Below are 12043 nucleotides of genomic sequence, written 5' to 3'. Positions count from 1 at the left end.
ACAGAAGACATAAAGCGATGCCAGGTCTTAGCTCAACTTGGTGGAGAAAACTCATTTGTCACGTGGGAGTCAGGTCACACCATGATCTGGGAGCCAAGAAACAAGGCGACGGGCGCTGGCTCTGTACACAATGCCAGGTTTCCAGGAAACACCGAGGCAAGGTCGGCCGGAAGAAGAGCAATCCCCCCAGCGCCGGACACAGTGCCACGGGATGGCGACGCGGCCCGCCGCGCTCGGCTACACACTGTCCCCCGAAGTGCTGCTGGAGAAGAACGACGGCACAGAGCTGTGGGAGACCCCCCAAACCTAATATCCCTGGTGCACCTGCCACAGGCTGGAATCTATGTGCTACGGGAACAGCAAATGGGTGTCAGCTTGTCCCACGGGAGCCTCGAGCACTGGGTAGGAAGGCTTCTGCAGCTGCATCTGGACTCATGCCACCACCAGCACCAGCGTCGTCCACCAGTGGGTGGGCAAACTCACCCCCCCCCCGGAGCTACCCGCCCTGCGCTGCGGGTGTCCTGTTTCGGCCCCTACTTCTTAGGACGTTTAGCACTTCTGCAAGATGTCCTAGATGTAATTTAATTTTGCCAGGCAGAAGCACAAACAGCTCAAGAAGAAAAAAAAGCAGCCTGCCCATCTAATTCCCAAAGAATTTCCAATCCATTCCCGTGACCCACTTTACTAACGGCTCAAAAGCTAAAGCCGTCCTCACTACAAGGTGTCCAGTTGCTACAAAAATATCTTGTCTGGTTGCCTCCCCACCCTCATCTCCACCTCACCCCCAGCTGCACCATCAGAAGTTTCCAGATAACCAGCTCTGGCACTTAGGGTCCTGGGACTCACTTTACAAGGTTCTCAGCATGTCAGCAGATTCCATTTCTCCAACAGCTCAATCTGGCCAGGTTAAGGGGGGGACAAGGAGGAAACACAATGTAGACAGACCAGACCCGCACGCCTGGAAAAGGCCCCGCACGGTGGGTGACTACGGATCGAACCACAACCAGGGGGCTACAGCTGCGCCAGCAGGAGGCTAGTAGGCACCCGAGGCTCTCCAACACCACTATGCAAAGGCTGTCGCTGGGGCATCCTGCAAAAATGCAGACTCCTGGGGCCTCACCCCAGGCATCAGGAGTCCGTTTGCGGGCAGGCTCAGGAATCTTCGTTGAGAAACACCCCCGAGGGGGACCTGGGTGGCTCAGTGGGTTAAGCATCTGCCTTCAGCTCAGGTATGAACCCGGGGTCCTGGACGGAGCCCCACAGAGGGCTCCCTGCTCCGTGGGGAGCCTGCTGCGCCCCCCCACTCTTGTGAGCTCTCACTCTCACTCCGCTGCACCCTCTCTCTCTCCAATAAACAAACTCTTCAAAAGAAAGAAACGAACAAGCAGGCAAACCACCCCCAAGTGATCGTACCGCAGGCGGTCCTCTGGCAATGAGAGGTGCCCCCACTGGACTCCGCGCCGATCAGGCGGCCTCAGGGTATGGGCTGGGCCCAGGTCTGGAAACCGCCCTGCAGGAAGGCGTGGGCAGACTGCCACAGCACGTCCAAAGGAGACCACGGTGGCAAGAGGCCCGGAGCCCCCTCACCTGAGGAGCTGCTGGAGGGTCTGTGGGAATGTGGCCTGGCAGGTGGAGTGAGAGGACTGAATGATGTCACACAGGTGCCAGACCATCGTCTCCGCCCCGTGATGCCTCCCCCCCCACCCCCCCATCAGTCAGAGGGTCTGTGGCAGGCAGGTGAAGCGAGAACGACCTTCTTAGCACAGCAATGTATGGAGGTTGTGGACAGGACAGCAGCAAGGAAGAGGCTGGTGCAGGTGCTCTGCTCCGTGTGCCTCCAAACACCCGGGCTCTCCTGGGGAATTTCCAGGATGACCCCACGGAACACAGCAAACCCCTGGGCCAGAGCCATGTCCCGGGAACGCACGAGGAGGAGTGGAGGGAGATGAGGGAATGGCCCGGACACCCCTCCAAGGAGGACCACGGATGAACCGTACGGCGACTCCAAAGAAAAACGGGAGTGGGCAACAAACGATAAAGAAGTGAAACTCAGCGGTTTCTCCTGGACTGTGCGTCCGGGGCGGCCAACAGCGACATAGGGCTGCGGCCTCACGGCCTCCGGAGCTCCCGGACACGGCTGAGGGCTCCCGAGGCAGAAGTCCAGCATTTCCACGGCACGGCGCGGCCGACCGCCACTCTGACCACCTGCTCCCGGTCTCGGGCCCCAGTCCCTCCTCTTGATGCTGAGCCCTCGTTGTTTTGTTTTGTTTTGTTTTTTTACTTTATTTTTTTTTAATTGGAGTTCCATCCGCCATATAGAGCGTAATCCCTAGGGCCCGCCCCCCAGTCCCCCGTGCCCCCACCTCCCCTCCCACTGCCCCTTGTTCCTCTCCCAGGGTCAGGATCTCTCATGCCTTGGCTCCCCCTCTGCTTTCCCCACTCGGCCCCCCTCCTTCCTCGAGGATCCCCCTATTTCTCACGTGCCCTACACCCGTAGGAGAGACCGTCCGAAACGCCCCAGCCACTGCCCACCTTTCCGGCACTCACCAAAGAATACGTTTCGTGAGCTCTTTAAGACAGCCTGACACAGTGGTTGCTCACACGCATTCCTTAAACCTGCCTCTTTCACAAATGATGAGGTTTGGATTTTGTTTTTGGCTTTTTCCATCTAATGCTGTTTTCCTGACAGTACAAGCCAATTTTCTATAATATCACATTTCCCACCCCAAAGGAGAAGGGAAGAGGCCAAAGGAAAGCAGCAGGAGGCTGGAGGAGGTGGACGGGCAGCAAAGGCAGGACTGTTCCGGGAGGCCCCAGAGGAGCTGGGGGTGTCTCTGCGCCCCCAGAAGTCCGTGCCCGGGGACGTGCGCAGTGTTCCTGACAGATCCCCCGGTCTCTTCCAGTCCGGGTGGTAATCCCCCACGACCTGTGGCCTCCGGAGAGCACTGCAACTTTACCAGGAGCGACACCCAAGGGCCACACTGAGTTCCAGCCTCACCCTGGCAGGAGGAAGCGGCCACGGGTGGGGGCCGGCCCTACACACTCTGCTACCCCATGGCCTCAGTCCCCAGCCGGCTTCCTGGGGCTGGGACGCAGCTGGAGCCCAAACGGGGACCCTCCACACTCTGTGCCCCCAGCTCGGAGCAGTCAGCCTCCGGGACGGCCCCCGCCACTTGCTGGCTCTCCTAGGCTTCAGGAACCCTCGTCCTGGGCTCTGCAAGCTGCAGCGACATCTGGGACGGGGGTGGGGGTGGGGGGAGGTACGTGGATACAAAAGAAAATTCTGAGAGGCACAAAGACCAACCAAATACTTACAGACTGACTCTGGTGTGTAAAATACAAGAAAACACAAGTAAAAAACCATTTCAGAGCTATGGTTTCACAGGTGACGTGTAAGGAGGCTGGGGAAAGACTCACGAAGTCGGTGTAAACTCCGCCTCGGGTGGGTGATGCTGCAGCAGGTACGGGGTTTGGGCAGCAGCCGCCAAGCAAACCTTCCAAGGACCAGACTCTGGAGACAGTGCTCGTGCCCAGCTCTCCGGGGGGCATGACGTACTCCCAGCGCCCAGCCCGCGTGGACAGCCTGGTGCCGGCCCTCCCCAAGGCCTGCTCCCCAAGGCGGGCGTGGGAACCGGACCTCCCTGCTCCTCACAGCCTCCGCACCAAGCCCTCCTGCAGCCTGAGCTCTGAGTGCCCCTGGCACACGGACAGCACACGCCTCCGCCCCCCAGACGCTGGCACCTGCACGTCACTGCCCCATGAGGCACAGACACAAGCTCAGCCCACCTGGCCATGCCTGTGCCTTCATAAAGGGGATGTCGCCCCCCCAGGGTGACCTGCTGGGTGGCCCAGGCCTTTTTGATTCTAGAATGTGAACAACCTGCCTGTCCCTGGGGGGTCCCGGGTGCCCCCCTCCTCCCTCCGCTCCCCACCGTGGCCTCTTCCCTGGGCAGGACACCGGGCTCCTCACACGCCTCGGGGCAGCAGCCGTGAGCATGGGGCTGCAGTCTTTCCCGCGGGGCCTCCCCCCACCACGTGCAAGGCCTTGCCGATCCCGCACAGCCAGGCCCCCCCCCACACCTGGCCTGCCCTCTTCCTCCCCGGGGCACAGCCAGCTCCCGGCCAGCTCCGCTCCTCAGGCCTCCGCTCCGAACCACCCCCAGCGACGACGGCCCTGCCTAGCGACTAGAAATCTCAGCTGCCCCACGCTCCCGAGGCCTCTTATCCCATTAACACACCGTGTCACTTACTCGACTCCTGGGACCCTGTACAACTTCCTCGTTTCCTGGCCATGGAGTGACACACAGGTTAAGCGGGCCCTAGCCCTTCTTTAGCTCCTCCTCCACGGTGTCCCAGGCAGAGAGCGGACACATGCGTCGGCCCGTTTAATCCCCTTCCTGCGAGAACATGAGCCGCACCAAGGCAAGAACCTTGGCCTGTTCTGCGTCTGTTACCCAGGGAGACAGCGGCCTGTCTCTGTGCCCTGGGGCAGTGCTGGCACCTACTAGCCCCGCTGCACAGTACGGCTCAGTAAGGGTTTGGGCCACGCTGCGCAGGGCTCCGTGGACCTTCACTGTGTGCGTTGCGGAGAAAGCAGTGCTCCTTCGCTCTGGCCCTCCTGGGCGCCCCAGCACGGCCAGCAGCAGCCTTGGCTTCCCCTCTGTTGGCATCTCCCTGCTTTGGCCCTAAGCCCCCGGATCCAAGGATCTTCCACTCAAACTGCATAAGACGGCGACCCAGGGAGCTCAGCGGTTTAGCACCACCTTCAGCCCAGGGCGTGACCCCAGGGTCCCGGGATCGAGTCCCAGGTCAGGCTCCCTGCATGGAGCCTGCTTCTCCCTCTGCCTGTGTCTCTGCCTGGATCCAGCCCCTGGGGCTCCGGGCTCAGCAGGGGCTCTGCTTGGGATTCTCTCTCCCCGTCTGCTCCCCTCCCGCTCAGTGCACACAGTCTCTCCCTCTAAAATAAGTCAGTCTTTACTACAACTGTCTAAAAAATGGAAAGCAACAAAGAAGACACATATACGTTTTTGTGGGCACGTGTGTATGTGGTAAAAGTACAAAAATACAGATTCCACAAACCGTACCTGCTCCCTGTGTGCAGCAGTGAATGTTCCAGAGGGGAAGGCTGGGGAAGGAGGAGGAGTGGGCTCTAAGTCAGATCTATAATGTCTTACTCCTTTAAAAAAAAAAATGTGAAAAATAAATAAATAAATAAAGTGAAGCAGATACAGCAAAACATTAGCATCTGTCTAACCCATGTAATAAGACCATAATCTATTACGTTTTTCTGGGGTTTTCTATATTTTGATGGGTTGTACTTAAATTTTTAATGTATAAGAAAATAAAATACTGGGGCACCTGGTGGCTCAGTTGGCCCAGCGTCTGCTTTCGGCTCAGGTCATGATCCCGGGGTGCTGGGCCGGAGCCTCGCACCTGGATCCCACTGGGCTCCCTCCTCAGTCTGGTCCCCCCCCTTGCTCCCTCCTCACTGGCTCATGCTCTCCCTCTCACTCTCTCAAATAAAGTCCTTAAAAAAAATAAATACTAAAAAAAAATAAAACAGAATACTAAAAAGACACAAAGCAGCATCGTGCAATGTAAATGAGCTGAAAAACTCAGTATAAGAGAAAGCCAAGAGAGTGGGCCGTGGGTACTGAGGACGGCTGGGGCTGGGTCCTGATTTTCAGATACGATCTACGGGCACAGGACCCTTCAAACCGTGACGTGTCCCTTACGGAGAGTCAAGGAAGAGCTTTGAGAACAATCCAAAAGAGGGAAAAGAAACACGCAGATGTGGAGTTTATTTAGACTGTGAAAAATCAGGAAGTCCCGGGACAGCTTACAGGAGAAACAGGGTGACAACCGACAATACAGCCATACAAACAAGACACGAGACAGGGCGGAGAGATGGGAAAGCATCCTCGAGCTGCGACCCCACGTGTGGCTCTCGAGGGGAACGAGCAGACACCCACACACCCCGGCTACACCAAAAGTCTGCCGAGGGCGGGCAAGACCCCGGTGCCAGCGGCAGAGTGACGTGGCTCCTGAGGGCGGGGCGCACAGCCACGCTACCCGAGGCAGTGGACGGGTTCTCGGGGCTCCGCTCGCCCCACGGCCAGGCCTGGATCCCCGCGGAATGGAATGCTCTCCAGGGGCGGTGAGAATCCCCTCCCGCATCTCCAGGCTAGAACAGCCCCTCAAAGATTCCCATAAATCCATCCCAGGCGCTGCGCAGGTCACAGCAAAGAGCTCCGGGGTCAGCGGCTCCAGAAACCAAGAGGCTCAGCAGCAGGGTCCTGTTTCACCTCCCGGGGCTTTTGCTTTAAGTAAAGAGAAATGTTCCCGTTTTGCGTTTGTTCTCACAGCTGAGCAACCCCGCGAGCAGGCCGCGTTAGGACAGACTCAGCCTGTGCACAAGCCGTTCCGGGAGTCGGAGGAACAGACTCTCCACCAGCCACCCAGCGGGCTCCCGACCTGCTGGCAGGGGGAGGATACGCGTGAGGGGCCCCAGTGAACCGGAGCAAGTGCCGCTGGCAAGCCAGCTCCCCGAGGGCAGAGAGCAGAGGGACCCCGATCACGGGTGCCTGAGAGTAGGAAAGGCTGCTCGGGCACCCTGGCCAAGGGCCCTGGGCGAGCTACTAAAGCTGCTCTGGGCTCGGGATCTTCATCTGCGAACACCTCCCCCTCGGGGGCTGACTGTTCTGAGGAGTAGGTAAGAGACTGAGGGTGGGACGTGGCCTGGTGCCTGTCACTCACACGGTGGTGGTAGACGTGGAAGAGCTGTGGCAGGCCACACTCCGAGCCGGGGCACAGGCCCCCGTGAGTCAGGACCTCGCCCAGAGACGGAGGGGAGCATCAGCAGGGAGCACTGCTCAGAGCCATCCTGGGAACCAGCCCAGAAAGAGGTGAAGGACCCACGGCCACCCCCATCTCCTACCAGGCCATTCAGGAAAGGTCTAGGAAGGACCTGTTCTTTACACTTCCTAGCACCCAGGTTCCACAGGCCAGTGAGGGAGTCACACAACACTATTCCAGGCTGCAGTGTCCCTACCCATCTTACAGAGGAGAAACTGAGGCTCAACACCCTGAAAGGCCTTGGCAGAGGAAGTCAGGGTCCCAGGACGTGACCCCTGGCAGGACTCTGCCCACTGCACCCCAGCAAGTGCCAGCCCTGGGCAGAGCATGTGGCCAGGATGAGTAGTCTCCTTAGTAATTCAGTGGGGACACGCCCGAATCTTCCCAGCTGGCCTCAGGCTGGATGACCTCCTGCCTGGAGAAGCTGCTGTTAAAAGCCACGAAGAAGTCTTCTCTAAATCCAGAGGCCTCCATAGGCGGTCAAGGACTGCAAATGTTGGCCAGCCACGTCCCACTCGTGTCAGAGCACACTCACGGAATGGCAGGGAGGAGCACGGATGCCCCGCAGCCCACTGCCCACCAGGAGGCCCAGGAGACCGCCCCAGCGTGCATCACAGGGCGCCGCCCACCTGTGCTGGCACAGGCCTCGGGCGGCCCAACCGACCGGAGCAGCTGCAGTCTGTCCAGAGCCCGGGGCTACACTGTCCGGAAAACACAGGAGGAAGGAAGACTCGGCCCCACCCTCCAGGAGCTCGCCCGGGGGCCAACTCCAGCCCAGCGGGAGCGCAGAGAAGAGGAACAGGTTGGGGAGGCAACCAGGGACGGCTCCCCCCTCGGCTGGCGTCCACCAGAACTGCAGCCTCACGAGTGAAAAGCCAGATCGATAAAGAAGGGAGGGATGCGTGTTCCGGGACAGAAAGTGGCTGAGCAAAGTCCCTGAGGCATGAATGGCTTGGGGTATGGCGGGGTCCAGGCGAGTGCTACCCCAGCCAGCCTGAGCGGCTCCGGCGGGGCTCCGCAGCCCCTCCCACTGCAGGGGGCCCTGCCGCCCAGGCGCTGACCACCCCAACCGGCCTGGGAGCCCCACAGACTCAGCCAGGTGGCACCCTCTCCTTCTGGTCATGACTCTCCCGGCAGCTAAAGGGGCCGAGGCCCGTCTGCGGGCCCAGGGGCCTCAGCTCCCCACCCTGTAAGGTTGGGAGGGTCACATCCTACCAACTTGCAAAGCATGCACCTCTCCAAAGCCGCCCACAGGGCCACCCAGGCGCCCCAGGATTAGTGTGAGGACACAGCAAGAAGCTGGGGGTCTCCAACCCAGAAAGGAGCCTTGGCTGGCACCCTGGTCTTGGACCTCCAGCCTTCAAAACTGGGAGAAAAAACATCTACTGTTCATAAGGCGCCTCGTCGGCCGTGTTTAGTTACAGCAGCCCCGACAGACAGAATCCTCAGGTTTGGCAAGCTAGCTCCGCTGCCCTCCAGCTGGATCTGGAAGCTCTGCGCTTTTTCCAAGGATAACGAGAGTCCCTCCTCCCAACACACCTGCTCAGGTACCATGATGAGAAGCCCCCGTTCGTTAGGCAGCCGCCCGTAACGTTGTGTGTTTGGGGAAAGAGGGCAGGGGATCACATCCAGGGCCCCGCTGCTCCCAGACGTCAGGGGCTGCTTTTGGGCTCCAAGCCACGTGCTTTGCCCTGGCTGGCACCGCGCAGAAGGGGTGGGGAGCTCCAGCCAGGAGGGGAAGGAGGCCAGGGCAGGGCAACAGGGCCAGCGTCCAGACGCCCGCTCCTACCCGCAGGACGGTCACTTCTTTGGAGCTGCCTAACAGTAATCACCCAGTAATGGCTTTAATTTAAAGCGTGTTAGATTAACAGCAGGCTTTGTGCCAGCTGACAGGGCTGGCTCCGCAGATGCAGGGCGGGGGGGGAACAGGTTGCCCACAGGAGCAGCCCGGCTCCCGGCACCCCTCCCCTCCAGGCCACCCCCCACAGCTCCACCCAGCTGGGTCACCTGCAGGAGCTCCTGGGGGTTCCCACAGCGGCAGGCGCCTCCCTGGTCCTGCAGGGCCCTCCCGGCTGGCTGTGATGTGGCAGGGGGGCGAGGGTGAACCCAGGACCTGGAGGCACCTGGGGGGAGCGAGCACAGCCCAGGCCCCCGGAGGCCCTGAGGACCCCCAAGGACCTGCACCAGGGAGCCCCGGAGCAGCGACCCGGCTCTGGCTCTGGCTCCCGCTCCGGCTCAGCGAGCACTACGCCAACCCTGACCCCGGGGCTCCCCCAGGTCAGACCCCACGTTGACCCTGACCCCAAGGCTCCCCCAGGTCGGACCCCGCGCCGGCCCTGACCCCAAGGCTCCCCCAGGTCGGACCCCGCGCCGACCCTGACCCCGGGGCTCCCCCAGGACGGACCCCACTGGGCTTTTCCAGCACAGGGCTGCTGGAAAGCTAATGGCAGCAGCCAGCAGGGCTTGGCCTCCCCTCCCTCCGCAGCCAGAAGGCCCTGTGGGGTCACGCAGGGAAGCCCGGGGGGACAGGTGAGCCCGGGCCCAGCACCTGGCAGGCCCTGCAGTGCACCCAAGAGGGAGCAGAGACTGCGTAGCAGGGACGCCCAGAGAGGACTCTAACCGCTGCTCTGTGTGGGCTACATGAGCCACCGCCCCCTCCACCCGGGTCTGTGGGCGCACTGGGAGGACACCACACCCCTAACGTCACAATTTCCTTCCAGCTCCAAAGCGGGGTGATCCTGCAGTGTTCTGGAAGGTGAGGGAGACCGACGCTGCCCAGGCTCTATTCAGATTCATGTAATTATTTGAGGCTGCAGGGCAGGGAAAGCTAGATTGTGAGATGGGCTACAGCCCAGCCCTCATGGCCCCCACTCTCCCGGGTGTCCCCTCTTCCCTAAAGCATGACACTGCCTAACCCCACGACTTACTTTGGGAGCTCAAGTAAGTCACATGATCTGTCAACCTTGGGGACCCCTTCACCTGTCACAGTGATGGTCAAATGAGATGTTTGTAAAGTGCTTTCTCAAACGTTACTATTTGTGCTGAACAATGTCACTATTATTCTCCTATCAAGTCTTCATAAAGGAACATCGCTCCACTGATTTTAGAAATAACATTTACCATATACATCAGAAATTACTAAACTGGGGGCACCTAGGTGACTCAGTTGAGTATCTGCCTTTGGCTCAGGGCATGATGCCGGGGTCCTGGTATCGAGTCCCGCATCGGGCTCCCTGCATGGAGCCTGCTTCTCACTCTGCCTGTGTCTCTGCCCCCCCCTCTCTATCTCATTCATGTATAAATAAATGAAACCTTAAAAAAAAATTCTAAACTGTATTCTTCAGAATGCAAGTGTTTCCAGAGATGCTATAACATCTTTCTGGGTAGGGAGGGGAGTCAAGGCACCAGTTTCTTGCAAAATGCATTTTGGTAAACAGGTAAGAAAAATATCAGATACACGTATGCAGTTGTCTTTATCAATATGTAATCATCTCACCATCAGTCATTAGGGAAATGCACATCAAAACCACAATGAGATGCCACTTCCCACCCATGAGATCGGCTCTGATCAGAAAGATGCCGACACGTGCTGGTGGGCGTGGGGAGAATCTGGAACCCTCATATGCTGCTGGTGAGAATGCAGATTGGTGCAACCACTTTGGAAAACTGCATTTCCTCAAAGGTTAAGGGACCTGAACACATACATCCACACAAGAACTCATAAACAAACGTTCACAATAGCCAACAAGTAGAAACCACCCAAACGTCCATCAAATAATGAATGAATAAATGTGGCATGGCCAGGCAATGGAGTATTCTTCAACCATTAAAAAGGATGAAGTACTATCCATGCCAAGAAAAGGAAGCCAGATACAAAGGGTCACGTACTGAATGAGCCCATTATTATGAAACGTTCAGAATAGGCAAATTTATAGATAGAAAAGTTTGTGGTTGCCAGGGCTGGGGAAAGACAGGAATGGAGAGTGATAGCAAATGGGTATGGGGTTTCTTTTGAGGGTGATGAAAAATGTCCTGGAATTACTCGGGAAGTGCGTGTTGGATCCTCACTCACAGAGGCGCGGCGGATCACCCACCACGCTAGTGACTGGCCAGCCAGAGTTGAGACTCAGAGCTCTCACTCCCTCAGGACCAGCTCGTGCCCAACCTACTGAGTTCTGCAGCAGGACAGGATGAATGGGAGTGTGACGCTCAGCGGGGTGGGTTCCTGGATGGCAGGGGCTGTGCCTGACCCATGTCGGCGTCCCTCATAGCTGTGACTCTGGGGTCCCACATACAGCAGGTGCTCGATCACAGCCAGGCTGGGCTCCTAAGGGGTGGGGCAGGGTTGGCGAGTCGTCTACCCCAAAACCTGCTCTCCTCTCCTTATTAACTGAACCCCTCTTTTTAACTGAGTCCTCTTCTCTTGATTCTTCCTCCATCGTGCTACCACAACACAGATGTGATGGCTAACGCTGTAGCAGCCAGCCTGGCCCATGAGGACAAAGGGCCACTCCCTAGGGACAGAGAAGCAGACAGCTGCAAGGAGCCTAGGACCCTGCTGACTTCGGGAAGTCCCCATGCCACCAGGAATACCTACCTCTGAACTTCCATTTAGATGAGAAATAAAGCTCAATCTTGCGTAAGCCACCAAAATTTGGGGGTTCCACGGCATATTCTATCAAACCTGATACAGCAAGGAAGGCTATGGAAAAGGCAGGTCACCACGTAAGGCTGAGAAGTGTAGGATTCCTCTCGACCAACAGAACGAGGCAACAGATGGCCCAGGAGCAGAGCAAACAAAACCCCATGGGAACAGACAGCTTTTCCGCAGCCCAGGGAGAAAAGGTTGAGCAAGGAAACTGAAGCCACGCACAGTGGGTCTAGGATTTGGAATAACCTGAGAGGACAGTGAGCCAGGAGTCGGGAGGCTCTGAGTGGAAGCAATGGCATAAAAGCAGCATTTTAACAAGATGAACGTACAGCCTTTCCAGGCCAGCAGAACCAGGGGAGCCAGGACAGAGAGTTGTTCAGCCAAATGTTTGCTGAACACCCACTATGTGCGGGCACTGTGCTCCCAGGGAGGGCCACAGGGAAAGGATGGCTGAGCCAGGTCTGAGAGATGGCAAGAAAGCCCGGGAGCTCCTGTATCCCTCAGGGCGGTGACCTCCCACCTCTGCCTCTATAGCTC

At 58.4% G+C, this 12043-nt stretch overlaps 1 protein-coding gene across 9 annotated transcripts in view; it reads right to left on the bottom strand.

The window, feature by feature from the left end:
* XXYLT1 (xyloside xylosyltransferase 1) overlaps nucleotides 1-12043 on the bottom strand; it is a 144658-nt gene that overhangs the window by 130115 nt on the left and 2500 nt on the right. Inside the window, exon 1 of one of the 9 annotated variants that reach the window (XM_072726626.1) lies at nucleotides 4251-4805. The exons of 7 other annotated variants lie outside the window; for them this stretch is intronic. Coding sequence is in view for 1 of the 2 variants with exons in the window: in XM_025990328.2 (XP_025846113.1) it covers nucleotides 3418-3549 (132 nt within the window). In the remaining variant the exon portion in view is untranslated. Of the gene's footprint in view, nucleotides 1-3417; nucleotides 3699-4250; nucleotides 4806-12043 lie in introns of those variants that run through there. One more of the 9 variants, XM_025990328.2, reaches the window with a different exon arrangement.

Source organism: Vulpes vulpes, chromosome 1 (genome assembly GCF_048418805.1).
Source record: "Vulpes vulpes isolate BD-2025 chromosome 1, VulVul3, whole genome shotgun sequence".
NCBI lineage: Eukaryota > Metazoa > Chordata > Mammalia > Carnivora > Canidae > Vulpes > Vulpes vulpes.
Note: the sequence above shows the minus strand (reverse complement) of the source record. Positions and strands in the feature narration are given on the sequence as shown.